The 27,919-nt window shown below is 40.0% G+C and overlaps 1 protein-coding gene across 3 annotated transcripts in view; it reads left to right on the forward strand.

Moving 5' to 3' along the window:
• Positions 1–27,919, forward strand: part of FGF12 (fibroblast growth factor 12) — a 526,942-nt gene that overhangs the window by 272,542 nt on the left and 226,481 nt on the right. Inside the window, exon 1 of one of the 3 annotated variants that reach the window (XM_079155938.1) lies at positions 14,530–14,762. The exons of the other annotated variants lie outside the window; for them this stretch is intronic. Coding sequence (XP_079012064.1) covers positions 14,564–14,762 — 199 coding nt within the window. The 5' untranslated portion in view covers positions 14,530–14,563. Of the gene's footprint in view, positions 1–14,529; positions 14,763–27,919 lie in introns of those variants that run through there. 3 annotated transcript variants of the gene reach the window in all.

A 27,919-nucleotide genomic window follows, 5' to 3' on the forward strand; every position in this document is an offset into this window, starting at 1 on the left:
ATATGCTATTTTGGGACTTTGGGGGACAGCCTTAATAGTCTTTTATGAAGATCTTATAATTCACTTAGTCTTATCTGAAATAGCTAGATTTAAAGAGATGAAGATGAGGAAAAGTACAATTTGGAAGATCAGAGCTAGAGTGCCATCATTTACCAAGTACGTGGCTTGGTTACTCCTTCAGCTATCTGAACTTCTCTTTCTGCATCTATAAATTAGGGATTTAATAATATTAATAAGCAACTCTCTTACTGGGTGCTTGTAAGGACTGAATGGAAAGCATCTTTCCTATAAATGGTGGCATGCTATACATCCTAGTTTTTTTCCTAGTCATCTTTTTAAATGAAGCCTGAAATATGATTTTTCATTGAAAAATTAAACCTTATACTGGAGAGATCACTGATCTTAAAATCAGGAAGCCTAAGCTATATTTTTGCTTAAGCTGCCGAGAACTATGGGATCTGAAACATGCCATGCCTTTCTCAGTCTTCAATTTCACAATCTTTAAAATAAAGGCATTGGCCTGAATGATTCGTAGGATTCTTTCATTCTTGTTTTTGTGTTTAGATATTTTAAATCTAAATATTTGTCATGAAAATCTATTAGGTTTATTTTACAAATGATCATAAGGAACAAAATTTAAACTGCTTAGGCTCTCTCAATAAACTAATAGCAGCTAAGCATTAAAAGGCAAAACCTCCAGACTCAGTGACTTAATGCTGTGTTAAGTTGCTCATCTCATACAGAGGCTTCCTGAGATTGAATACTCTGGAGAGAAAATCCAATCTCAGTTTGGCATTTTATAGATCTTCCTGATATAACTTTTTAAAATGTCCACATATTTTTCTGCTTTTAGGACAACTGGTTAGCAAAACCATATTCATTTAACTTACACTGATTCTGCAACAGGGGGCTCTTTGATAAGACAAACATTGGTAAGACACCGAGACCTGATTCTACTTCAGAAGCAGGATAACTCTTTTGACATTTTGCAAGGAAGTAGAAGAGAGATATTATACTATCATAGGGCTCAGTTAAGATTTAAAATGTTTAGGAATGTTAGTACTGAGGCTTACGCAAGATTGTCAAGTACTGAGAAGGGGAAAGCATACTCTCTTGCTCCCTATCTTTCTCAGTTGAAGGAATTCTTTACATCAGGTTTTCCCACCCTGTTACATCCTCTCTGTCCATATAGGACAATAACAAAGAGCTACAATAGCTGTCCTTATCACTACTACCAGCACCAAGTACACAGGAGGAACCTGATCTGTAAGTCAGAGACTAGAGCCAGACCTGTGTGTTCAAGTCTTTCCCTTTCCTAGGGGTATAATCTAAACCAAGTTGGTTTTTGTTTCTCTGTTTACTAATTATTGCCCACTTCATACAGTTATTATGTGAATTATATAAATTTATATATTTATATGTATGTATAGGAAGCTTATAGACTAGTTCCTGGTAAATAAGCACTCAAAAATTTGCTTTTTAAAATGAATCCCTTTATATAGAGTTACAGAGAAATGTTTTGTGGTAAATGATAACCAATCAGGTTTAGTTCTTGTGGGGACTGAAGGTCATTGACCAGGGTCGAAGATTACACTCTTTTCACTTTAAGTAACCTAGTGTTAACTTGGCAAGATGAGAGGAAGTACATGCTAGTTTGCTTTATGTAAGCAATGTGATACTGGTGGACATTATAGGTAGAGTCAGGATTTTAGAGTGGGAACAGAATTTCCCAGCAATCAACTGGTTAATCTCGTTTTAAAATGAGGAAATGAACTGCCAGACTACAGGAAAATTTTCTTTAAGGTTCCATATTGAGAAAGTAGCATTAGAATGAAAATTCAGCTCAAACTAGGAATGAGTTTGTTAGGATGCCCTTCCTCCATTGACTCTCCTCACAGTAGAATTCTCTCTTCCTTTTATCATAGTTATTAGATAACTGTTAACGAACAGTTATCTAAGATTTTCTGATCTATATAGAGATCACGATCAGGAAAAAACAAACCACCACCACCAAACCCAACACAAAAATCTTTGACATCCACCTATGATGGAAACAGCTTTATTTTTCTGTTTTGTGTCATCTCTGCAAGGTACGGACCACTGCATTACTTCTTATTCATCCTCTGTCACAACCACCACTTACTCAGAGATGGAGGGACCCAGTTTGAATTAAAATTGGGAGAATTTAGCAGCTTCAGAGAGTTTTGTTGAGATTAGAGTCATTTATTCTCATGACAGTTTTTGCTATAGCCACTATTGCCCTTTCTTTTTCAAATAAGCAGTCACACTGAAAAGGTACTTACAGTATACACACTTTCTTGTTTAGAACCCTTAAAACTGAATGTCACTTCTGGTTCCCAGATCTTTCCAAAAGTGACCTTGCCTTAGGGGATTTAAAATGTAAAGACTGACTTATGGATTTCCCTGTGGTCACAAGACTTTCTTGCCTACCAGGGACACACATGTTTACTCTCCAGATCTGAAGATGACAGAGTGTAGGTAGTAAGCTAAAAAAGCGTCAAACAGGAAATGGAATGGTTGCCTGTCAAAACTCCTAACTTCATGAGTGTGACAACCATTGATTCATTGTCCAGCATCTCTCCATTTCCTCATGTTCTGTGTAACATTTAGTTGAGGCATCATTTTGTGAGTTATTTTCCGAGGGTATAGAAAGTTTTTTCAAATTGGTTTTGAGATTTTTCAGAGTGATAATTCTCCATTTTCTTTCTAAAAAAAAATGAAATCAAGGACACTACATTAAAAGTCATGAGTGCTTTTTGAAGATTTACATATTTCCTTCTTTCCACCATGAATTGAGTCTCCAGATTTTGCTGCGATTACTGGTAGTAGAAATGGTAGATCTTGCAGCAAACAACCACAACTTCAGGCCAAAGTATTTACTTTGCATGCTCTTGGAAGCCTGATACTGTACCTATGTAAGGCCTGGTGTGCAGAAAACCATAACAGAGCTCATGAAACCATTCTTGGCCCTTCTGACCATTTTCCTTTAGCTCTGCATTCACCTTCAAGTTCTTCACCTTGTGGTTACTTTGAGGTCTCTCACCTTAATGTAGAATCTTTCCAACACAGAGCTCCAGAGGGTCAACGAACCTCTTCCACAGAATCCACTGTGGTTTGGACTAACACCCTTGGGCTTTTATAATGGCCTTTCCTGGGAAGTTTTCCTTCCTGATGTTTTAAAGGTTTACATGTTTTCTTTTCCTTACTCTTCAGTGCCACAACTCCGAGGAACACTATCTGGATCCTTTCAACTATCTTCTCTAATCAGCTATACTAGCTTTAGCAACACACTTTAGATGCCACATAAAAGAAATATTTGGCTGTGTGATTTTTTCACAGGTTAGTCTTGACATGCTTTACTTGACTATCCCCCAGAGAAATAAAGCATGAAATGTTTCACCATTCATCAATCCTTACCTAGTCTTCCATACTACTTTCTTTACAAATAAGAAATGTTTTCTCAAGAATTGCCTTGCGATCACCCTATGATGATTCCAATGCTTTGTCCATCCCCAGCAACACTGACTCCGTTCAGTTTATAGAGGAACCATTCTGGCCACATGATTCTCCTCCTGTGGTGCAGCTCCTGACTTTGACTTGCTGGTCTCTAATGATGGGCATCTCAGCCCTGTTTTGCAAAGCAGTCTATTTTGTTAGTGGCCTGTACCTCCTTAGAGATAACTGCTTCACCATATGTAAGTTTGCCTCTGGCCACACAGGATAGTTTCAATAAGAACTCTTCAAACCCCTAAAAGTAAATACCACTTTCCTCAATTTTCTTTCCTGACTCCATTAAAAAATATTTCAGTTGGTTCTGTGATCCTGAAGAACAAAAGCAGGGATATCTCTGACTCTGATGTTGAGTGGCCTTAACTTATGGGTTATCTTAACATTTTTTATCACTTCAGTAATAATTTGTACCCTTATAACTTCTTTTTATGAATTCCTCCTCTACAAAGGGTCATGAAATGAGCTTCAGGTTGGAAGAAAGCCCAACCGGCCTTGAAATCTGAACCAGAGTAGTATTTCAGACAATTAATCTTCTGACTTTCAGTTTCCTTATGAGATGTGGATGACAGTGTTAGCCTTATGGCGTTCTTGTGATGATTAGGTAAAATAACTGGTTTAGAGTTTAGTGTGATGCTTGGTGCATGCAGGAGCCTAATCAACCTCTGTTTCCCTTTTATTTCCTATCCCCTTCCTTTCCCTCTAACACTTTTAACCTATGCTTAAAAAAAAAAAATGTAGTTGTAGATGTATGTGGTGCTGAGGATCAAACCCAGGGCTTCACATATGCTAGGCAAGTGCTCTGCCACTGAGCCACAGCCCCTTAACCTTTGCTTTGAACAGAGATTTTTGTTATTTTTGTGTTATTTTTGTGAATTTCAAAGTAAGAAGCATAAGATTTTCCTGAAATTATGTAAGGACTCATGAGGAAAACCCAATGACTCCTTGCCTGAAATCAAACTGTTAATCCTCTGTAGTTGGTAATGCAGGAAAATATCTCACAGTGAGGACTGAGTCATCCCAGAGCTACACCTGGGGAGCTCCCCACTAATTATGTTTGTTATTTCCATGGTGCCACAGATTATGTGGCTGTGGGCCTAAGCATTGGCATAACACTTTTCCATTAATTATAGGCAGCACAAGAGAGACTGTGCAGGAACACTAATATAAGACTTTCCTGAAGGCCATTGTGCAAAGAAAGAAACTATAACAGGGAGAGTCATCTGCAATTAAGATCTGTATAACTTGACATGGTTCATTCTGTGGGTTCCACAGCTCCAGACCAGCTTCTCAGGAGTCCCTCTGAGATTGTTTTCTTGCAGTTTCTGGCCTGATTCTGTTTCATAGAGGATCTCTTCCCTTGACAGTCAGAGCGACCACAAGCAATGGATGAATCTCTCATAATCCAGGTACAAGAGAGCAAGGAACACTCTCTTCCTTAAGTATTCAACACATATTCCTAGGCTCGGACCCCATTTTAATGTGATTGTTTGAAACAGTGACTTTCTACTCAGGGAATAAGCTTTCACTTATAGAATGATGATCTTTATCCTGGGGTCTATCAGGATAGCATTGTCAGAAAACATGAGTTCCATATTTGAGGTAAATATACAGAAGGAATAAAGGAATACCCCTCCCAGATTAAGACCATATTTATCAGACATTTGCTTTTTCTCCTCCTCCTCCTCCTCCCCTTCCCCTTCCTCCTCTTCTTTTTATTATAGCCACTACTTAAACAATGCTATTAGAATAAAAGCATGCCTAAGGTTTTGTTTAAATTGAAACTTCAGGTTATCCTTACATACCCTGAACATGTATTAGTTTTAAGGCAAAGTTAAATTAGCACACTTTTACAGAGTACATACTATATTCAAAATACTATATTTTATAAAATTTGTATTCTATAGTATACAAAATTCTGTTAAGATTCTTACCTCCAAATTTTATGTCTAACCTTATACAATGATCATTTTTAGAAGGATTTTATTTTTGTTTTTGTTTTTGTAATGAATTCCACTTATCCTAAAGTCAAATCTCTTTCCTTAACTTTTTTCCTTAGCAAGTAATAAATGCTTCCAGTCACTTGTCTTTTAAAGGCCAACTATAGGTATTTCCTTGACTTGGCCCTTTTTAGGAAGGAAAGGAGGAACTACCAAAAAACAAAGAGAATGAATAGTGCATCTCCATTGCTGTAATCTTAGCATACTCAACTAACTAGGAAATAATCTTCTAGCTTATTTGTAAAATGTCTTTTATCTTCTCCGGCTGACTACAATATTTATAAATCATCTGGAATGGGCTGATGACCTCATGATATCCCCTTTAGTTAATACTACAAGTTGGAATACTACTATCTTACTGAAAATGTTGCAAGCATGTCATTTCCCTCTCCAAATACTGCTTAAAGAAATATGCATATGTAATTATCTTATCTCTCCCTTTTTTAATATTCAAGCACTTAAATGTATCTCCCTTTCTTCCTTCCTTCCTTCCTTCCTTCCTTCCTTCCTTCGTTCCTTCCTATCCATCTATCTGTACATCTATCCTGGTGTTAGCATTTGAATTTTCCAAACCACAGTCCCATTGATGTCATGTTGCATATGCTAGATTAGTAGGCACAAATAAGCACAGGGAATTGTGGTTTTATGTTAAAGTGACAGTTAAGTGAATTTCTAGGCATTTTAGTTGATATTTTCTTTTACCATCTAGACTTATTGAAAGTTTTCTTTTTTTGCATCTCCAGTGCTCTGACATGAAGATTGTCAATTATGATTGATTTTTATTGTGAGCTATTTTACTTTGCTTAACAAGGCTCATTTGGTGTTTTTAGAAGATGCTGTATTTCATCCACCTATCAGACCACTTGTTTTATTCATTCATTCATTCATTCATTCATTCATTCATTCATTCATTTATTCATTCTCTCATGCCTTTATTAATGCTTTTTCTCAATTCAAAAGCCAGTGCTATGTTTTCAATATATTATTTAAAATAATTTGGGTCCTACATAATAGTCATTTTACACATGAATAAACTTAAGCTTAGGTAGACTAAGTAATTTTATGCAAGAATAAATTATTTACTCTAAATCACATGTTATTTCTATCGTACATTTTATTTTTAGAGGATTCTAAAAACTTAGGTCAAGAAATGACCTTATTCTTCACCTTGTATAAACTGTCACTTTCTTCTTTGACAGTTTTTCCTGACTAGTTTGTGTATTTCAGTGATTTACAATAAAAATTTTATTCAGTAACAAATACTAGTGAGCACAGGATCAGTAGGATTTCTCACTAAGTGTTACTTTCATAGTGTCCAGTGTTGTGTACATACAGAATACCAAAAAAATGAATTTATTATGATTTTAGTAGTATATTTTGAGTGTTAGTCATGTGCTGTAAGAGATTGCTATTTCAACAAGATCCATTCCCAGAAAATTTGGAATCTAAAATTAGAAATGAGAACAACTGGAATGGCCCATGGAAAAAGCAGCTCATGGAAAAAGATGGGTGACAATATGAATGTTATTATCGTCAAACCATTTTAAGGTCATTTTAATCATATTCTAAGACTTTAAAAATTGGCTACTCATTTTGTTTGATATCTGTGTATATGCCTTGTTTAGTATCTTGCTTTTCTTCTGTGAATGTGTGTGTGTGTGTTGCATGTGTGTATGTGTATGTGTGTGTGTGATGGGCAGATACATTAGAACTAAAAATTTAGGCCTACCTATTGGGGGCGAGGGTTGATCAGAACAGAAATCTAGATACCTATACCCTTTTAGGATACCAGATTTTAATAGATAGATTAAACATAGAGAATTTTAGGGTCACTTGATAAAGTAAAATAATCTACTTAGGAATGTGGAGGATATCCTTGAGTTAGCTGAGTTTGTTTCCCGATACAAGGAGCAAATGTTCCATTCTTTTCTTGGGGATGACTTATGCATTTATTTGACTTAAAAAGATTGGTATATGTATGAGTAAATTTTATTTTTTTGGTGCTAGGGATTGAAGATAGGGATTGACCATGCTAAACATGCTCTCTACCACTGTGTTAACCCAAGCCATTGGCTGGATGGATTAATTCTCTTATTCAAGTATTAACTGAATATCTTCTATGTACTTAACACCATTTTAAGTACTGGAATAAAGTAAGCAAGCAAAACAGACAAGGTCCCTGTCCTTATGGGCTTTAAATTCTAATAGAGATCTTCTAGCCACATTTCTAGAGGGAAGGACTGTCACTAGATGGTGAAAATGGAAATTAGAGGAGGGTTAAAATGATAGGGAGCCTGTTCTGGTAGATTTTCTAACACCCTCATCCAGCTGGGAAGGAAAATAATCAAGTGTCAACTATTCCTGAAGGGGTATGTGTAAAACCAGTGCATGGTTTTTAGGAATTAGCGAGAAGAAAATGTAAATTCATCTCCTTTGATTTAGTTTCCTGTAGTTTTGTTCTGAAGGTGAACTTAAGTTACTGACTATCTTTACTCGTGACTCAGAAAGAGGTAAAAGCTGCAACAGCAGGAGAGATTTAGGAGATTTGTATCCCCTCCTCTAAATTACAGAATGATCCTTCAGGATCATTTGTGTGATGCCCCCCAAGGCTAGTGAATGGAAGGACATTTGATGTTCCCATTTTTTTTTCTCTCTGTAACCTTAGTTGGGAGAGTAGAAACACAGAGGTCAGAAGGTGTGAATTAACTTACAGATCTTTATTCACTGAATGTGTGACATCAGACATCAATAAGTCTCAGCTTGTATAATTGGGTTATTTTTATCTCCTTATCTTTCATGACAGGTTTGTTGAGTCCTAGTGAGATAACACAGGGAAAGGTTGTTTTTAAACAATAGACGGTAATGTAAATATAGCTGGTAATGATATTCGTATGAATTTTATTACATGATTATAATTGTCATGGCATTATATTTTTATTGACGTACAATATAACATAGATGATGAAAGGGAACCTCTGAAACAAATAGCATGATTTACTCTATAAAATTCTTAGATATGTGTCCTAAGTTTAAGAACTTACCCTCTCCATGCCTCAGTTTTCTCATTTAAAAACTAGGGATATGACAGAACTTATCTCATAGGGTTGTTTTAAGGATTCACTGAGCCAATAATTGTAATGCGTTTTAAAAGATGTAGGACATTTAGCATTGGTGACATTGCCTCTATCTTGTGTTTCACATCAAAGCAGACCTTCTCCAAAACATTGAGAATCTCTCCTTTTGGGCAATAAGACCTTTTGTCTTTTCATAAAGAGTACGTAAGTCTGTCCTCTTTCCTGTTTTGAGGGATGACCAAAACTGGACATTTATAGTAATTGAATCGTTGAAAAGCTGAATAATAAATGAATTTGATGTAGAAAGGAATTCAAAAATTATTAGAAAGCAATTGCTTATATTGCTTTTTCCAGCCGATTTTAACTGACAGTTTCATAGAGAAAAGCAAGTGGGAGTACAGCTTTTATATAGGATAGTATTCATGGTCCTCTAATCCTCAAGCCAGCTGTGGCTGACTCCACTGAACCCATATCCACCAAACTTTGAGTCAGGGACCTGATCTCAGAGCAGGATGATGTATGAGCAGAGCTAAGCCTCTTTGTGTTTCCAACAGACAAGGACATTGACAACATTCCACTAATGAAAATTCTGTTTGCCGTTACAATGTCAAGGTTAATCATTCATTTCAGGTAGATTTCCTGCCTTCATTAAATACATTAAGTCCAGGAGTGAATGATGATGAATATGATTCACAAAGTATGTTTTCCTGTTTTGAGAAGTCTATATTTCATAGCAGGGAATTGATTTAAATGGATATCATAATGACAGCGTGCTCATTCTCATACTTGACATTCTTGTCACATATTCTTGAATATTACAAGATCCCAGTTAGGTAGACATTGCTAGTATCATAATCATTTATTTATTTATTTTAAGTTGTAGTTTCAAGGCTGACTAATTTGTCCAATAGTATACAGATAGTGGGTGATTAAGACAGGAGTCAAAATGATCTTAATTGTATGAACTCAGAGCTTGTTGAAGGCAAAGAGAATACAAAGGTGTGTAGAGTTCCCCTTGCTAACTGACACAGGATCCTGGATGCAATGTGTGCTCAATACATGTTTAAATGGGATTTGTGAAATAATCCCAATATGTTAGATTCTGGGGTTGGAAGACTTGGCCTATGAATAAGCAAAAGACAACGAAATGTTCTCTGGGTTTTCCTGTTAATATATGGAGATGATTAAGACTGTCATGTTGTATTTGTTTGACTGGAAGTCAGAAATATAAATAAAACTATAAGCATCCTTTTGATGAATATCTCGCAACATTCTCCAGAGTAATCAATTTTTTCCACTCATGGTGTCTTCAAAATTGGAAAGGGAAATTCTTCAATTGTTCAAAGAAAGAGAGTATAAAAAGCAAGATACTAATATCCCTGAGATAGCATCCTTTAAACTACCTGCTTATTTATTGAAAATAACCAGTAAGTTGATTTAATTCCTTCCCTTATCCCCAAATACAAATATTATGGAAATGTCCTATAACCTGGAGGAAGGCTTATGAGATTTAGTGGTAGGGGTAGAATTAATCAATAAAAATATCAAGGATTGCTTCTGAGTTCAACAGCCATGTACATAGGTCCGAGGTAATTTTCCAGATTTCTCTATGCTTACCTTTCATTTCACTGAGGAGATGGAGTAAATGATGCTGACCGTTGGTTTAAAGGACTACACAACTAAAAAGCACTCCGATAAGAGCTACAGGAGTGCAAGGGAAAGAGTCAAGTCCTTGTTGTCTCATTGGATCCAAAACACCATATTCACCACATTCTTTTAAAAGAGATCCAGAGACATAAATAATGTCAGTTTCAGAAAACTGACATTGAATGTTTTTGTTTTGTTCTGTAAATGCTTAACTCGATATTGTCATGTCGAGACAGAGAGAACTTCAAACAACAACTGTTATCTGCTTTTCCATGTCTTGCCTTTTCCACTCCTCTCCCATGCCTCTCTTCTGTATCAAAACATTCTCATTTTTCACAAGCCTGTAGAAAAGAGCAATGCACAGAGATTTGAGAATGTACCTACTCTTTCCAGGGCTTCAAACATTTTAGGGTACTGAACTGCAATATTTGGGAAATGTGCCAGATGTATACATACATATGTGTATGTAGGTGTGTGTGTGTGTGTGTGTGTGTGTGTGTGTGTATGTATACATCAAACCATATATACATATATTAGACTCTCAAACTTTGATACCTGGAGAACTTAAGAACTTAGGTTTAGGCTCCAACCGTGTAGTTTTGTTTCATATTTTGAGAGGCTGGCAGGAATCTATATTTTAAACAAGCATCTCAGGTGAATCTCATGCATTTTCTTAAAAAAATGATAAACACTGTCATCATCTCTTTTACTCATCTGGCATTTTCCAGTTTTCAAAATGCTTACATGTGCATATTCAATTCTGTGAGGTAGATGGGAATGATTATCCCCATTTTGAGGATAAAAAAGAGACTCCGAGTTTAGCAATGATTTCCTCAAACCCTCATTATAAACCTCCCTCTTGCTTAGTTCTCTGCGTACTCGCCTTAGATGACCTTTATCTGTCCTGGTGTTGACTTGCAAAAGGCAGGGGAGCCCCCAAAGCCAAACAGTACTATCTGTGCCTGTCTTGCTCAATAATGAGAGAAATCTTCTAGTAGCTAAGGAAAATCTGTAATTTTATTTCTGGAATGTGAACATTTCCCTAATTGACAGTGTTACCAATTGATTTTAAGCAATTCCTCTTGTTCCAACCAGGAACACTTTTGAAAATGCATTCAGCTTCACTGTTGGAGCAGAGGTGTGTGTATGTCTTTTTTCCCTATCTTGTTCTGTATTGTTAAGCTTCCAAGAAGGAATCCATCATCCTCATTCAGCCACACTGAACCGCTACAGGGGATATGTGCTCCTGATTGACAGCTGAGGCTCCCCTTCCTCAGGGTGTCTTACCTGTTTAATTTTCCTTCCAGCTATATGATCTATTAACCACTATCTGTCAACCTCTGTTTTGGCAGTTTGGAAGGTCCAGGACCCAGACCCAAGTTACTGTTGGGTTGTTAGGCTTGCGCTTGGTCTGAATAACCTCACAGACCTCAGTCCTTCTCATTGCCCAAGGGAATCTGCTAGGCCCACAAGTTTGTTTCCATATCTAGAGAGCTTCTGGGGCTCCATTTTCAATAACTTCCGGTGCCCATACTACCCATTTAATCCTTTAGAACTCTCCTTGATGTTTAGAGAAGAGTTTGTGAGGAGGAGATATTAGTGGTATTTGAAGACAAGTTGAAGAGAAATTGTAAATATAACTAAAAATCACTCCCAGACCTTAGCATGAATGAAAGGTTACTATTTCTTTTGCATTTCCAAAATCTCTCTTGCTCTATTTTAACTTGGATGACTCCTCTGCTTCTCTAACATCAGCTGTAATCACAACACTTCTGGAGATCTGGTTGCACTCCAAAAGCTGACTATTGACTGCTTTTGCCCAGGTCACTCCTCCACTCCACCTCCATTCACTGCCAGTGCAGTTTGCTCACTTGGTCTTTCTTTTTAGGGAATAAGCCTGCTTTGTAGCTATCCAGAGGGAACTTAAGAAGGCAGGAACTAGGGAGGCAGAAGCACTCTTTGTTCCAAAATGAGCTGAATGGAGGTGGGGCCCAACATTGAGAGCCCAAGAGACCATTGCTACTTTCCCCAGTGCCCATTTCATTCCTTCCTAAACAGAGAATGCTATGTGCTCCAATTTATTGGAGAGAACTCCTCCACCCTAAACCCTTTCCTTGAGCAAGGTCCTTCAACCCCTCGGTGGATGTGTTCTTCTCGTGGGGGAGGGACCGGACAGAGCAGACCCGAGCTGCAGTTCCTTCGTTCTGCCTCTGAGAATTTCTCATCCAAACCTCAATCACGTAGGATTGCGTAGAGAGGAGAAAAGGGGAGAGACAGAAGACAGAGGAGGGAGAGGGTTGAAGGGAGGGAGGAAGAAGGGAGTCTGGGAGCCCAGGGCGCGAGGAGAGGGAGCAGGATCCGAGAGCGCTGAGCTTTCCTGCGCTCCCGGAGCCCGACACCCCCACTCGGGCCCATCTGGACGCTCTCCTAATCTTCTGGTGCAGGAGGGACTCCGACTGCCTGCGGGTCCCCGTCCCACCCGCCGTTTTGGTGGCTGTCGCCTCTGCCTGGAGTTTCCTGCGGAGCTAGCGCTCCAGCCAAGAGAGCCAGCAGCGGCGCTCGGGAGCCAGTGCGGCTCGGCGCGCTCAGAGCCTCAGTTCCATGAATGGGACTCCGCCCTGAGCGCCCCCTTCCGGGCCTGAGGAGGCGGCGGTGGGGGGCGCCCAGCAAATCCACGGCTCTGCGCGGCCACCCGCGCAGCAAGTTGGGCGAGTTGGCGTCCGCCAGTACCTGCCTCCTGGTCTTGTCACCTGAGTCCGCGTCTGGCACCAAGAGCCCGGGTACCGCGCCTGGTCATCTCCCGCTGTCGCCTGGGGCGGCCTAGGGACCCCGCTTGCGCCCCCGGCGCCAGACCATGGTGGGCAGCTCCGATCCGGAGCCGCAGCCGCCGCGAGCCTACGTCGCCCTCAGCCAGCCCCCGCCCCACCCGAGCAGACTCGCGGGTGTTCGCTGCGCGCTGGTCACTTCCTTCCTCGGCCGGGATGGGCGGCGCGGGATTGAGTGATCGGCCTCGCGTCGGGCGGGTAATCCCCATCTGATCTGCTGCCTGTGAGCTGCCGACTGCCGGGGCGCTAACGCCTGGGGGGTCCGGGCAGCGCGGCGATGACCTGATCCCGAGCCCGCCAGGGCGCCCCCTCCTTCCCTCCCTCCCTCGCTCCCTCTGAGCCTGTGCGGAGACCTGCTCGGTGCGGCGGCCCCGGGCGGACCATGGCGGGGAGCTCCAGTTAAAGGCGTGTGGGCGCCGAGCTGGAGAGGACACCTTCGGCATCGCTGCCTTTTGAGGGGGCTTATTTAAACTACTGAGTCATTCCAGATTTAGGATTCCCTAAATAATCACCAACTGTGCCCGTCTCGTGCCGGAAAGCAAGCGGAAAGAGAAAGAGCGCCCGCTCTTGGGACCCCGCGCATCGCCTCTCGCGGGTTTCTCCCCGAGGGTGCGTGGCCCTCGAGGATCTCCCTCCCTCCCCCCGCCCCCCTCGTCTCCCGCTCTCTTTGCAGTGCTGCTGGAGGAGAGTCGCGCTCACCGCAGCTGGAAACAGCTGCCCCCGCCCCGCGCCCCTACCCTGACTCTGGCAAACCGCTCCCACTTGGCGCCTCTTGGAATTCCAGAACTCGGGCGGCCAGCCCCTGGAGAACTGCAGCCGGTGCGATGCATTCCGTAGACCTCACCAAGCCGGGACGGACCTCCTAATCTCCAGAACTGCGGGCCGCAGGGAGTTAAATTGCTGCCTTCCTCTCCTCTCTTGCGGTTGGTGGCTTGTTTTCTAAAGGAACGTTTTATTCACTTTTTAGTATTTTCTACCGGGGGCACGCTACCCTCCTCGGTCCAGAAGCTGCTTTGTAACCGGGTTTTCTATGTGTGTATGTGTAGATATACTTTGGACACCTTACGACGATTGCGCCTCCCTAACAGGGGCACGGCTTGCTATTTCGGACATCCTTTAGCCCCTTCCACTTGGTACCCTGAACGCAGTGTGACCAAACTCACTACTACCCCTTGGACGCGGATCATCTTGGGGTGCAAGTTTGGGGTGCACACGTCTACTTCGCAGGAAGGCCTGGGACCGCCCCGCCCCCGCCGCCAGCGGTTGGGGAAGTTTACATCTGGATCTTCACACATTTTTTGCCACTGCCCAGACTCTGACTAACCTTGTGAGCGCAGGGTTTTCTGTACTGCAGCCTCCTCAAATATTAGCACTGCCTCCCCGCTCCTGTCCTATCCCTCCTAACCGCCGAGGTCCTGCCCTCGCCCCGGCGGAGCGCGATTCCGAGGGCGCCGTGGAGCCTAGGGCCTGGGGCCCGCGCTGAGCTGCTATGGCTGCGGCGATAGCCAGTTCCTTGATCCGGCAGAAGCGGCAGGCGAGGGAGTCCAACAGCGACCGGGTGTCGGCCTCCAAGCGCCGCTCCAGCCCCAGCAAAGACGGGCGCTCCCTGTGCGAGAGGCACGTCCTCGGGGTGTTCAGCAAAGTGCGCTTCTGCAGCGGCCGCAAGAGGCCCGTGAGGCGGAGACCAGGTCAGTAGAAGCCCGGACAGTGGGCTCCCCAGAGGCCGACACCCCTCTCCCCCTTCCTTAAAACACCTGGATCGCCAGCTCATGGAGAGGAACCAGGATCCCTTCCATTGTGGCCTTTCCGCTAATTTCCAGATATCTCCCTTTCAACCACTGTCTTGTCAGTTAATAGCTTCTTGTCCCATATACAGGAACACACTTTATGCTTTGATCAATACACAGTTTGACTAGAATGAGAGTCACATATGTACATATGCTAATCCCAAATAGTTTGTAGAGTCTTTGAGGGCATCCATCCATTCATCAGTTCATCCATCCTTTCAAACATTTTGTCACTCTTATCTCCCATCCATCCAGCCATCCGTCCATCTATGAACTACCTGTTCTTCGTCTTGATCACCTAAAGATAAATCAAGCTCTTCCCTATATCTCTAATAACAACACGTGATAGACATTCAGTAGACACCAGATAAACTTAAATTTATTCTCATTTTTCTAACTATTCCTTCATTTTCCTTTCACACTGTCCTCCTTTTCCTATTCCCTTCGTCCAGCCACTTTGATGGTCTCCAAAGGCTCTGCTTATAAACTTTTCTGTCCTATTGCCATCCTCTGCACACTTAAACTTTTGAGACATTAGGTGAACAAGTTGACACCCACAGTTTGGTCTCAGGAAGTGTAAGGAAAACCTCAGACTTATTAGAGATTTTCATAGCATAACCTTTCTGAAGAGGATTTTCTTCTGCAGTCCTAAACGCAAATGATTATTCTTTGATATATTACTGCAAAGGGAAATTGGATACCTCTAATTTCAGTGTGACAGTTCCCAGCCCAAGCTAGTTCAGAATCCCAGCATCAGAGAAGGAAAACAGATTGTCAAGATTTGACTTCCATCAAACCATTGATCCTGGGTGTGGCTGCAGAGTCAATTGCAAGATGCAGATGTTCTACCTTTGGTGTGGAGAACTGAAAATGAATACTGTGTGGAAAGAGAGCCAGTTCTGTGATCAGTTGACTAGTTTAGGTTAGCTCCTTAGCAATTCTGACCCTGGTGTTCTCTTAGGTTGTGGAAAGAAACACATGAGCTACATTTAAGTCGGGCTTAGAATTAGCTTAAAAATTTGGGATGAAGTCTTGTGAGGAGGTCACCTTGTTTTATTTTCCACTGGGTTCATGACATCAGTCACTTCATCAGTGGGCTCATTATTTTTTTTTTTTAATTCTGGGATGGCAATAGAGTAATAAATGTCAGGAGCAAACAAAAATATAACGAACCCAAGGCAGGAGCTACTAAAGTCTCTGTTATTTTACTTCTAATTGATATGTTATGTACATTTTATAAAGTGAAGATTTATGCAGAAGTTGAAGTTATCACTGTACAGTCAATGGTTCATATTAAGGGGAAAATAAAATCCCCTGTTTTGTTACACAGGGTTAGTTTGGAAGCCTTCTCTTAGGGATTATATGGTGTACAAGGAACTTAAAGGTTGTGAATTTAATGTGACTCTTAGATCTCTATTTCTAGTACATTGTTGCACTCTAGTTGGGATAATTAAGTTCATAAGTTGATCCTACTCCACCTCCTCAGCTAAAAACAAGGTAATAAGAATGACAGGTGGATTGTATTTGTGAATGGATAAGATAAACTTATTTGATCTTTGCCGAAACTGATTTGCAAATGAGCAATTTGCAAGGCTTAATTTTGCATGGGAAGGCAGGACAGTGTGTGTGTTGCTTCCTGTGGCCCTTTCCCTAGTATCTCATTCAAAAATAGAGAATTTCTGAGTTTGTCATTTTCTTCAGTGTTTATTTAATCTGCTTCTCTTTTTCATCTATTTGGCAGGAAAGCTCCTGACCAGTGACTTCTTTACCTAAAGTGTCATAGTAACAATCTTGCACAGAGATGACAGGAACTGTTGAGATTTTCTTAGTGTAAGGACAGCACAAATGCATTTGTACACCACAGGCTGGGGTTCGTTCTGAAGCTTAGCTTAGAGGAGCGGGAGTGTGACATGTGGTAAAGCTTTTGGGGAAGATGATAGTGTGCTATTACCCTTACTAAGGAAGCCAACCAATTAATCTGTTGATCTGCTGTCAGCAACCATGATTCACATAGTATGGGCTGAGCCTATTTATAGAGAGATAGCACCTTCCACATCTCAATTCCACAGCAGATTCTTTAGTGGATTAGGAGGAAGTTTTAAACACCAAAAAGAAGAGCTATTTGAGGGAATCTGTTTTATAAGCACTTTGACATTGTAGTCACTTAATATTTGAATTATTCTTGAAATCACTAGCCCTTCTAAGCCATACCCTTGCATACTACAAACTGAGTCAAAGATGGTGAAGTGGTGACATGAAATAACTTGTCCTGAATTTCCACTGTGAATTTCTGACACCAAGACACACATTTCACAGACTTTCTAGGAGAGTGCGGCTGAGGCAGTGAGGCTAAGCCAAGTATTTAATGGGAAAGGCCATGCTTGTATTTCTCATCTCAGGGCTGACACAATGAGTATCTCTTAATCTCTTTTCTTGCTGAGAGGATAATGTTGAAACTTTATAAACACAATGAATCCTGAGAGTATCATGGTTCAGGGGCCAGATGTTAAAATCATAGAACCACAATATGAAAATGTGGAAAGTGGCAGGTTAGGACCTCACATCACATAGTTCCAGGGCCACAGCGGGTATAAGATGCTTTGTGAATGCCATCCCTGGAGTAGAATCTAATGTTGCACCCTGGGATTGTGCAACAAAATCCTGACCTGTGTAGATGAGAGATCCTAAAGCTGGAGCAAGGTTATAGTTTCTCTAAGGTTACACATATAGATTGTGGCAAAATTAGGACTAGAACTACATTCATTAGATTTCCTCTCCCTGTCTTCTTTGCAACATAACACAGAAAAAAAGTAGTTTGAAGAAGAGGTGAGTGTCCTTTGTCAAAGGATGGAAATAATTTTATTTTATTTATTTATTTGTTTACTTTTTACCATTAGGGCTTGGTACTACTTTTATCATTATCAATAACATATTATAATTAGAAAAAAAATGGTGTAGAGAAGGGTATATACCTCACAGATGACAAAGGCAAAAGCTCTCTTGTACACTTTCTAATAAAGAGAGGCACAGTCTTATGCTCCTTATTTGAGTCATTCTTTGCATGTGTGTGAAGTATCTGATTAACCAGGCTTGTTAGAATATTTGCTAAAATGTGGCTGCCACTTGGTTAGTTGTGTCTAGGCTTTTAGCACAGCCATATGAATTACGTGGGTTATTCATTTTAACATTTGTTATATTTTGAAGAGAAGCACATGCACAAATGACTGACGCCAAAATGATATGTTTTAATTTAGAGTTACTGCAGCTAGTGGGTAGTGTTCATTATCAAGAAAGGGAAGTGCTTACAGAATCTCTCAATGTCTGAGTGGCCATGATCTTTGGAGGTCATCCAGTGTCATGCTTTCGCTTTTCAAATGAGACTTTCTCTAAAAAGTACAGAGTAGCTAAATGAACCAAAAATTGGAGTATTTTAAGTGATTTTGGTGGTTTAATTGATTTTCTATGTAATTTAGTTTCTTCCCTTAAGCCGGAATATTAAACAAAATCATCCTTAGGAAAAATCCCTTACCCCAAAAGCATTAGATATTTTTCATAATACAAGTATTTTATTTTGCATGCCCTTCCCTTTAAAAAAATAATGTGATATAAATTTATCAGTGATAAAATAAATCAAAGAAGTGATTGCAATTTTACCAAATTTTGTCAATTTTCATTTGTCTTATTTTTCTGAGTTTCTTTTTCTGTTATAAAAATTGTAATTTGTAACATTTTGGTGTTCTTCCAACTTGTTTTGGTAGATGTATGGTATTTAACAGTATCCCCATTCAACATTTTACTAGCAGAGATTTCCTTTCATATAGTGGAAGAAGACATAGAAAATAGAGTCTTCAAGAAGAAAGATGACAAGAGAGGTGAAAGAATGCTTAATCACATGATCAACGGAATATAAATTATATTTTTATAAATTGTATACTTTTGGTCAATTGCTCTATCAAAGCTAAATTTTTATGACAGGTGATATTTTACATATATTGTAAGTACTTTGTATTTTCTCTTTTAAAAGTATGACTCATGTCTGAAATATAAAAATCACCCTAATTAAATGATATTTGGCTTAATGATTGAGTAAAACAAAACAAAACAGCTTTTCTTTTCAGAAACTCACCCTAGGGTTTAAACTGATATTTTGCATGTTTTCTTTTTCCTTTAAACCCAATTTTCTCTGCAGCAGTGCATTCTCATCAACAAATTTTATTTCCATTGTAAGAACATTTTAAAATAGCAGGTACTGTGATCTCTTGATTTCTTTCATCCCACAGAGATCTCATCAAGCCATAACTCAGGATTAAGTCTTTAAAGTTTTAATGAAGTTGATATCCTTGAACAGAATTAGAAAAACAATTTGCAGGAAATGAGGCAGTCTCTGTATTTGAGAAAGAAGGGAACATTTTTAGAAGATCTTTAGAAACTAAAGGGTTGTCTCCTATAACTGTATTTCAGAAAAGTTCAGGGCTTACTCTTTTGGCATTACATTGCTCTTATTCTTGGTGATAACTATTTGTATGTGGATATTACAGTGTTGACTTGGTTTGGAAAATTTGTTGATAGTGACACATTTTTTCTTATCTATTCTTTGAGTGCTTCATCTTGAAGTATATTTGCTATTGACTTTTTCTTCTAGAATTATTATGGATTTTATGCAGGCTCTCAAAAACAGCCTTGTTAGATACAGGGGACACACTTATTTTAGAACTTTTGGGATTTTATCTAATGGCATGACTTCAGGATTCATAGTTTCTTCATAATTTTTTATGTCTTTTATTCTTTTTAGCAACCCACTTAGCCCCATCTTAGAATTGAGTAAACCAACCCTCAAAGTGCCAGAAGAGACTTGTTCAGGTTCATGGAATCAGAAAGTGACTAAGTAGTCATGTGGCCCCCAATTCCCTCACTGTAGTTTATCTGTCCTTGCCTTCCATCACTTTGATCTAAGAAGCCCTGAATCTGAATAATTTAATTTGATTTGACGTTGCAAAATTATTGTGGGGAGGAAACTCATGAAGCGTGCAAGGAATGTTAAACCCGATTGCTTGCTTTCTTTGCTTTGTTTGTGGTCTAGAGCCCCCAGGGAGGAGGAGTTAGGTGGAAAAGCTGATAGGGAGGTTCAGACCACTACAAATAAAGTTTGCCATGACTGTGCTATATGCTGGTTCTGACTCTTGGCTGGGATATACCTTCTGCTTGTCAGAAGCCTCAGAGACATCTAGGTAGGGGTGCCTCTTGGGGCACATAAGGGTCCATCAGGAGACTGGGCCCAATGGGGCAGACTTTCAGCCTGTAAACAAACAATTGAGCAGGGCATGGTGAAGCACACTGTAACCCCAGCAATTCGGGAGATTGGGGAAGGAGGATGGCAAGTTTCAGGCCAGCCTGGGTAACATAGTGAGACTTTGTGTCAAAATAAAAAATAATAAGGGCTGGGGATATTAGCTCAATGGTAGAGCATCCTTGGGTTCAATTCCTAGTACCACCAAAAATAAATAAATGAATAATTGCTTCAACTGTTTTTGAATGTAAAGAGGTTAATGCCATATTCAGGGAAGCCTTCTGGGATTATTTAGTCCTTTTTTTTTTTTAAAGTTACCATATAAGTGACAATGTAGAAAACAGTAAATATGTGGAATTTGGAGTGGAATCACAATTTGAATTCTGGATATAGTATTTGTACAGAAATTAGGCAAGTTTCTCAATCTCTTTGAGTCTGTTTTCTAATTTGTAAAATGAAGATATTGTGTCCAGTATTTGGTCAAGAAATGCCTCTCTGAGGAAGATTCCTTTGAGCAGAGTTCCAAAGGATGAGACAAAGAGTGATGGAAGAGCATCCAAGGCAGAGGAGAACAGCTTGTGTGATGTGGACATGAGTGTTTTAGGAGAAGCTGAAAGAGAGTGGGCGGAGAGAACCAGAAGAGGGCACAGGTGTTGCCAGCAAGCATGGTGCAGGCCGAGGTGTGCTGGGCCTGGAAAGACCGAGGAAGGATTTTGTGTTTTTATCCAGGATCCAAAGCAGGACAGTAGTGGGAGGTGATAGAATGTGATTTGTGTTTTTAAGTGGGCACTCTGGTTTTGGAGAAGAGAATGGATTGCAAGGAAGCCAATGTGGAAGCAAGGGAACAGGAAGGAGGAGGCTAAGATGTGAGTCTGGGCCAGCAGTTGTCAAGATGTGATCAAAGGCCCTGGAAGCACCTTGAAAATCTCAGTGGGCCTACAATGTCAGAACTATTTTCATTAAAATATTTCATAATAATACTAGTTATTTTCCCTTGTATCACTCATTGTGTCATGAGTGTCCACTGAGTTTTCTTTGTATACCTTCAAATACAACCATATAGAACAAGAGGTGGAATATGGGAGTTTGAGAATTCAGCCGACTTCTCTAAGCCAGATGTTTTAAAGAGATTTGTAAACGTGTTTATAAAGTAGTCTTTTCCTTAAGTTTTATTGGAATTTTATTGGAAAGGTATAGGTATGTATTATTAGAACATGCTGTTTACACTAACTTCTTCTTCTTCTTCTTCTTCTTTTTTTTTTTTTTTTTTTGTGTGTGTGTGGTGCCTGGGATTGAACCCAGGGCCTTGTGCATGCCAGGAAAACACTCTACCAACTGAGCTATATCCCCAGCCCTACACTAACTTCTAATGGGTTTATTATTGTTATTTTTAATGGATAAATATTTGAAAAATTTTGTTGTAATTTCTAAATGCAGCAAATATTTAGAGCTCTAAGCCACATAAACAGGAGCTCTCTGGGAATATTCAATAATTTCTACAAGTGTAAACAGCTTCTGTAACTGAACAGTTTGAAAACTGCTGGTCTAAGCTGGGTGATGTTGACACAGATAAGAGGGTGGCCATGGACATGAAAGAGACTGGGTAGAGCAGGAACAGCAAAACTAATGAGAGGCAGATTGTGGGTCAAGAGAAGAAGGTGCCTGGGTGATCCCTGGCTGAACAATTCAAGAGTGAACCCTGCCTTTGATGGGATAGAGGAACTGTGAGGAGAAAGCACAGTCCACATGGCTCAAACAACATAATTGCTGAACTATAAAGCACTATGGAATGCTAAGGCAAGCAACTGCATATTATTTGTTGTGTAGTTTTACAATATGCTGAAGATCCTTAATACCCATTGGTATAAGGATAGCTTTGAACTATATATGAGCTTTGAACTCTTGAGCTCTGAAGGAACCCTTTAGAATGATCACCCTCCTCCATCATTCAGGAGCTATTACCTTGCAAGAACAATCCTAAAGCAAATATGTGTCAGGCAGGCACAAATATTATAGACAGTAGAAAATGCTAAACTTTCTTAGTCTTTTAAAATTGAAATAAAATGTTTGGCACCTTACAGACTTCTGTCCTAAATCTCCACATTTTGAAATGGATTTCCTAAGTGTGGTAGTTAGATGGATTTCATAGATGAGTTTGGACCAGGTTTCACTGGTCTTTGCATGGTCAGATGACATTAGAAAGATAGACTTTTGTAATGTTCTCCTTATTTGTTAGCCTGTTGTTAGTCGTTTGATTAGTTTGTAGTATTTACAGCCCCCAGGCTCCCTACTTTTAATGTTAGTGACATTAATGCTTCCTTGTTGGAGTTTAAGTATATATGGTTCTTTTTAAATGGTATTACAGGGGTTGCAACAAAGAGTTCCAAGACCTAAGACCAAACTTGATTTCCTAGAAGAGAAAAATAACATGGACCAGGATCAAATCAAGAGCAATAAGTTAGAGTTTAGAGCTTCTATCAGCTAGCCAGTGATTCTTAGCAATAAGTGCAAGAGGAACTCAACTGGGGGTTTTAAAAAAATTCTAATGCCACACACCCAGAAAATGATTAAATGTGTTTATTCTGGGTCCAGGCATCACCCATTCTTTTTTTTTTTTTTTAACTTCCTAGGTGTTCTAATATGTGATCTTGGCTAAGAACCACTAACTTGTTCAAATTCCTTCCTTTCATACCTTGTGGCACTTAAACCAAAAATAATTTAGTGTTTAATGACTTTATGAACTTATTTTGGATGCCTGGAAATTGGGAATACTTATTTTAATTTTATTGATGATCCCTCTGTCTTAGTTCATTCAAGCTGCTATAACAAAATACCATAGAATGGTGACCCAAACAACAGCCATTTATATCTCATGGATCTAGAGTTTAGGAAACAAAGTCCAAGTTCTAGATTTGGTGTCGGGGAAAGATGTTTTCTAGTTCATAGATGGCAGTCTTCTTGCTGCTTTTTCAATTGGCAGAAGGGCAACACAGCTCCCTGGGGTCTCTTTTAAAGGATGCTTATCTCATTCATGAGGGCTCTGCCATCATTGCCTGATGGCCTCCCAAATGCCCTGTAACCTAAAACCATCACCTTGTGGGTTTAGGATTTCAACATATGAAGGACAACATAAGTGTGTCCTTTTGCTCATTGTCGAATCTTTTCTGGTCCTCAAACTGAGCTTCATCATGTGTATATGTTTATGTGCCTCATCTTCCTAATCAAAGTTCGAGTTCCTAAGAATAGGACCTGTGCTCTGGTCAGCGAGAGATTCTCAGTGCCTTGCATATTGCCTGTGTCACTGCAGTTCTTCTGTTGCTGTGAGCAAATGACATAGCAACTCATTGAGCAGGCCACAGAGAAAGAGGGATTCTGAAGTCAGTATCTCTGAGTCCCTACAAGCTGGGGGCCTCCAGTTTCATGGGACTAGTTAGAAATAGATTCTAGATTTGGATTTAGGTTTGTTTTTTCCTAATCTCGTTTTCTTTTCATTGTTCCAGTACTGGAAATAGCCCTTCATTTTCCTTGTTTGAAAATTAGGTGACTATCTAAGGACCCTTTTAGCTTGGAAAGCTATTAATGATAGTGCTCCTCTTTCAGGAGAAACACCCATGACTGGGAACGTGAACATGAATCTGCTTCCAGCTTCTTAGGAAGGATAAAATCCACTTTCCTATGTGCTGCTTTGGATGTTCCCCAAAAATATATGCCTTGGTTAAATTACCTATAATGTGCTAAAAAAGACATCTCTATCTAAAATATCAGTCTCTGTTTCTATTCCCCCCATTTTCTGCCTATTTTTTTCCCTTGAGGGATTAGGAATTAAGTCTGGTCTGTTGCAGTGTTTTAGACTTTTAAAAACTAAGGTCAAAAAGGGGGTTGAAATGAAGTGTGAAAGAGATTCATGAGAGAAAGACTGTAAGCTTATAGAAGTTATCATAAAAAAAAAAAAAAAAAAAGAAAATTTCCAGAAGAGAATTTTTTTCTTTTGCATCAGTGACTTAAATGTTGTATTTTAATTTGGGGACTTCAAAAGATAAGCCAGATCACCTTTACTGTGCCTTCAAATCAGACTATACTCCCCAAATAATTAAGAACTGGAAGAAAAATTGAAATAAGTATCAAACATAGCTGCTTATATTCAGATTGCCTGGGTGGGATAGGTGTTGGTTCCATTTTCACACAGTGAGCTGTAGCTGTGCTGCCCACATAATAGCCATTCTACGTGTGATGCTATGTTCCAGAAAGGCCAGCAGTCCAGAATCACCTAAAGAGGGCCAGGTTAGAGAAGATTGATCCATGTGTGAGAAGTTAACAAAAAATGCTGGAAAATAAAGGTAATCTCAAATTCTAAGGAAATCCAAGTTCCCATGATGGAGTACCTTAAAGCTGTATGGCTGTCATGCTTTATGGCATCAAAGGAGGACTGTGGTGGATTTTTGCAACGGGAGCATGACCATGAGAGGAAAGGAGGTGGTATATGAGGAGATGGTCCAGAAGTTCTGACTCCTAGAAAAAAAGGAGTTGTGTTGAGAGAAACCCAGGTACCCTCTGTAGTCCTCTTGTAGGCTTCCCTGTGAGAGGTTGGAGATTCACTTTCCCTAAGGAAAGTAGAATTTCTGATCGCCTCTTGGCCTCACCTATCTTTTCCTGGCAGGTCCTAGGCCATTATCTTGGTAGCTTTTGTTCAGGGCAGGATTTGGCAGCGTGATGGCTGGGTCGCCTCCACATTCTGCAACTCTGGTTTTCCAAGCAGTCTGTCTATTCTGTGACTACCTATAGGTCATGAGAGAACCAGGGCCAAGAAGGAAGTTTGTCTTGAAATCATGCTTTTCCTGGTATTTCCAAAAAATTCCCTTCTTTAAAGGGTTAATGAGCTGCATTTTCTGGGTTACTCTGGTTTCTTGAGTTAGAGTTCTGTATTAGTCTATTTTCTGTTGCTATAATGAAATACTTAGGGCTGTGTAATCAGTCAAGAAAATACGTTTATTTAGCTCACAGTTTGGACATGTAAAGAGTATGGCACCAACATCTGCTCAGTCCTGATGAGGGCCTCCTAGGCTGTGTCACATGGAGAATGATCTTGTGGTAGGAGCATGTATGAGAGGCATCCCATGGTGAGCTGGGAAGCCAGAGAGCTAGGATGGGCCATTCCTGCTCTTTTTTTTTTTTTTTTTTCCTTCGGTGCTGGGGACTGAACCCAGGGCCTTACGCTTGCAAGGCAAGCACTCTACTAACTGAGCTATCTCCCCAGCCCAATTCGTACTCTTTTCTAACAACACCTCCTCAGGGAACTAATTGGGGGCCCATGAGAACTATGGTAATGCCTTTCCAGGGATGCATCTCCAGTGCCCTCCCACTAGGCTCCACCTCTTACTGATCCTACTACCTCTCACACTGCCACACTTGAGAGTAAGTCTCCAACACCTGAACCTTTGAGAGACACACTCACACCACAGTTAGTCTTTCTGATTCTGCTAATGGGACTACCATCTTTGTTTGGAGTTTGTCCTTCAGGGTAATTTCTGGCTTGGTGGAATGACTCTTCTTACTCTCACCCGAACCTCGGTCCTGCCTGCTGTCCTTTTCGTGCTAAGCAACCACATTTAGCCTAGAGCTGATGGATACACCTGTGAGGTCAGGAGAGCTGCAAGCTTCTTCCACCTGGTTTCATTATTCTCATCCAGGCAAATGTGTGGAATTCTGATCAAAAACTCTGATTGGAACTGCACTTTGGTTGGGACTTTTGCCTCAAGTCATTATATATCCTGCCTTTAAGGATGAATGTCTGAGAGAAGCCATGTGAGGTCCACCCCGTGTGTTTTATGACTTACTATGCTGGTGGGTTTGAATTGAGAAACATCAGAGCTCTGTGCAAGCAATTCATCCATCTCATAGAAGAGGGAATTAAGATTCAGGGCATGAGGTCATACACCTACAAAATGCAAAGCACAGACTGAAATTCCCCATAAGTCTGTATGATGAATCTCACTGCTACACCACAGCTGCCTCCTTGTGGGATAGTGTCCAATGCTGGTAGCAAGACCTACCTACCTGTTCTGTTTGAGTAACATAAATGTAGGTAGCTGCTTTTAAACAGCAGTAGTCAAGTTACATTGCTAGACACCTATTGAGTATCTGTATGTCATGCACTTGGGAGTGGGATATAGAAATAATGAGAACATTCCCATCTTTTTCCTGCAAGGCAATATGTAATTGAGATTTGTTAACTCTGACCAGTATTGCTGTGTTCCAAACTGTGATTTTGCTGTGTCCTATTGAATAGTTTCTCTTTAAACATCTATATATCAAGGAAAATAATATTTCCTTAATTAAAAAAAAAAAACAGTGTAACTTTTTAAAATGCACATGTGTGTTCAAGGACTAACTAGAGCATAGGGTTTTATTAGATCATGAGGGTGAGTTGGCTGCAAAATCAAGGTTCTTTCTGCACCCCTCCCCATGCACCCCAACGATCTTGACACTCACAGAACATTGATACTGCATGTATTCATTTCAATTCCTTTGGTTTACAGCTATCTTTTTCTCTCTGTGAGGAAAACCATTAGCCTCCACACCTATCTTCTCCAGAAACGTCCTCATTTATCCACCTAGCTGCAGTCTTCTCGGTATTCAAAGCCCAGCTCAACTCTATCTCTTCAATAGATCTTCTTTGACCCTTCCAGGAGGAAAGAATCACTGCCTCTCCCAGGCTTTGTACCTATGTTGTCTGCGGTTCAGTTCTGTCATGCCCAATAATTACCACATAAGTACCTTGCCTGTCTCTTTGCCACTGGAGTGTGAGTTGCAGAGGTCCACATCTCAATCATTTCAATGCTTTCTACATAGTAGGTGATCAGAAATATCTTATCCAAATAAAAGTAATTCTACTGTTGACGCATATGCTCATGGCATCAATATTAGACTTTAAGGGAATTTCTACACAAATATGAAAATGCTGTGCAAGAAAATTAACTTATTTTTTAGGCCAATATTAATTTTTATTCCATTTGGTTTTAAAATACAAAAATATCATTAATCCATTTTCATTTGCTATGTAGCTATTTGCTGAATGCTTGAACCCCATGTCTTCTCTTCCTCCCGAACTCAACTCCTAATTGCCACCCCACTTTAACTCAGTGTGAGCTTTTCCTAACAGCATCACGTCCTTTTTCTTTATCAACACAATAACCATGTATGAAGGGGCCGTTTTTATGAGAATGCTTAAAGAAGGAGCATTTCTTATTAATTGATATCTTTGTTCCAGAAGTTGAGAGGAATTGGTGGCATTGCCAATTTGGAACAGGGCCCATCTCTATCTTGACTGACTTTGGTTTCTTAACATTGGGTTAATGGGGAATAACATTTGTCATTGATTTCAAATTTAGTTATGCCTGGTCCCTACATTTACAGTTGAGATCAACAAGTCATTTTAGTGTTAAATACCTTTGGGAGAACATATTCATTCTAGTTTCACTTTCCTTGGTGAAGCTCTAAGTGGTGGGGGAATACAATATTGATTGGGTCTAATGAAAAAGCTTCTTTCTGTCAACTCTTTATTACCTCATTGGCTTTCTTCTTTCCTCATCTCTTACTTTTAAAGCTATTGATAGCAGCATTAAGTAAGTCTTCTGTGTATGCTACAGTCCACTATATTTATTCTGTGCTTCGTTTAAAACCTAGCCTTTTAAAAGAGATGAGTAAAAGGTTTTTGATTCAGTCCAAGGTAATATGATGTCATAGAAATAACACTGAACCAGGAGTTGGAGTC

The sequence above is a fragment of the Sciurus vulgaris genome (genome assembly GCF_902686455.1).
Source record: "Sciurus vulgaris genome assembly, chromosome: 10".
In the NCBI taxonomy this organism is placed as follows: domain Eukaryota; kingdom Metazoa; phylum Chordata; class Mammalia; order Rodentia; family Sciuridae; genus Sciurus; species Sciurus vulgaris.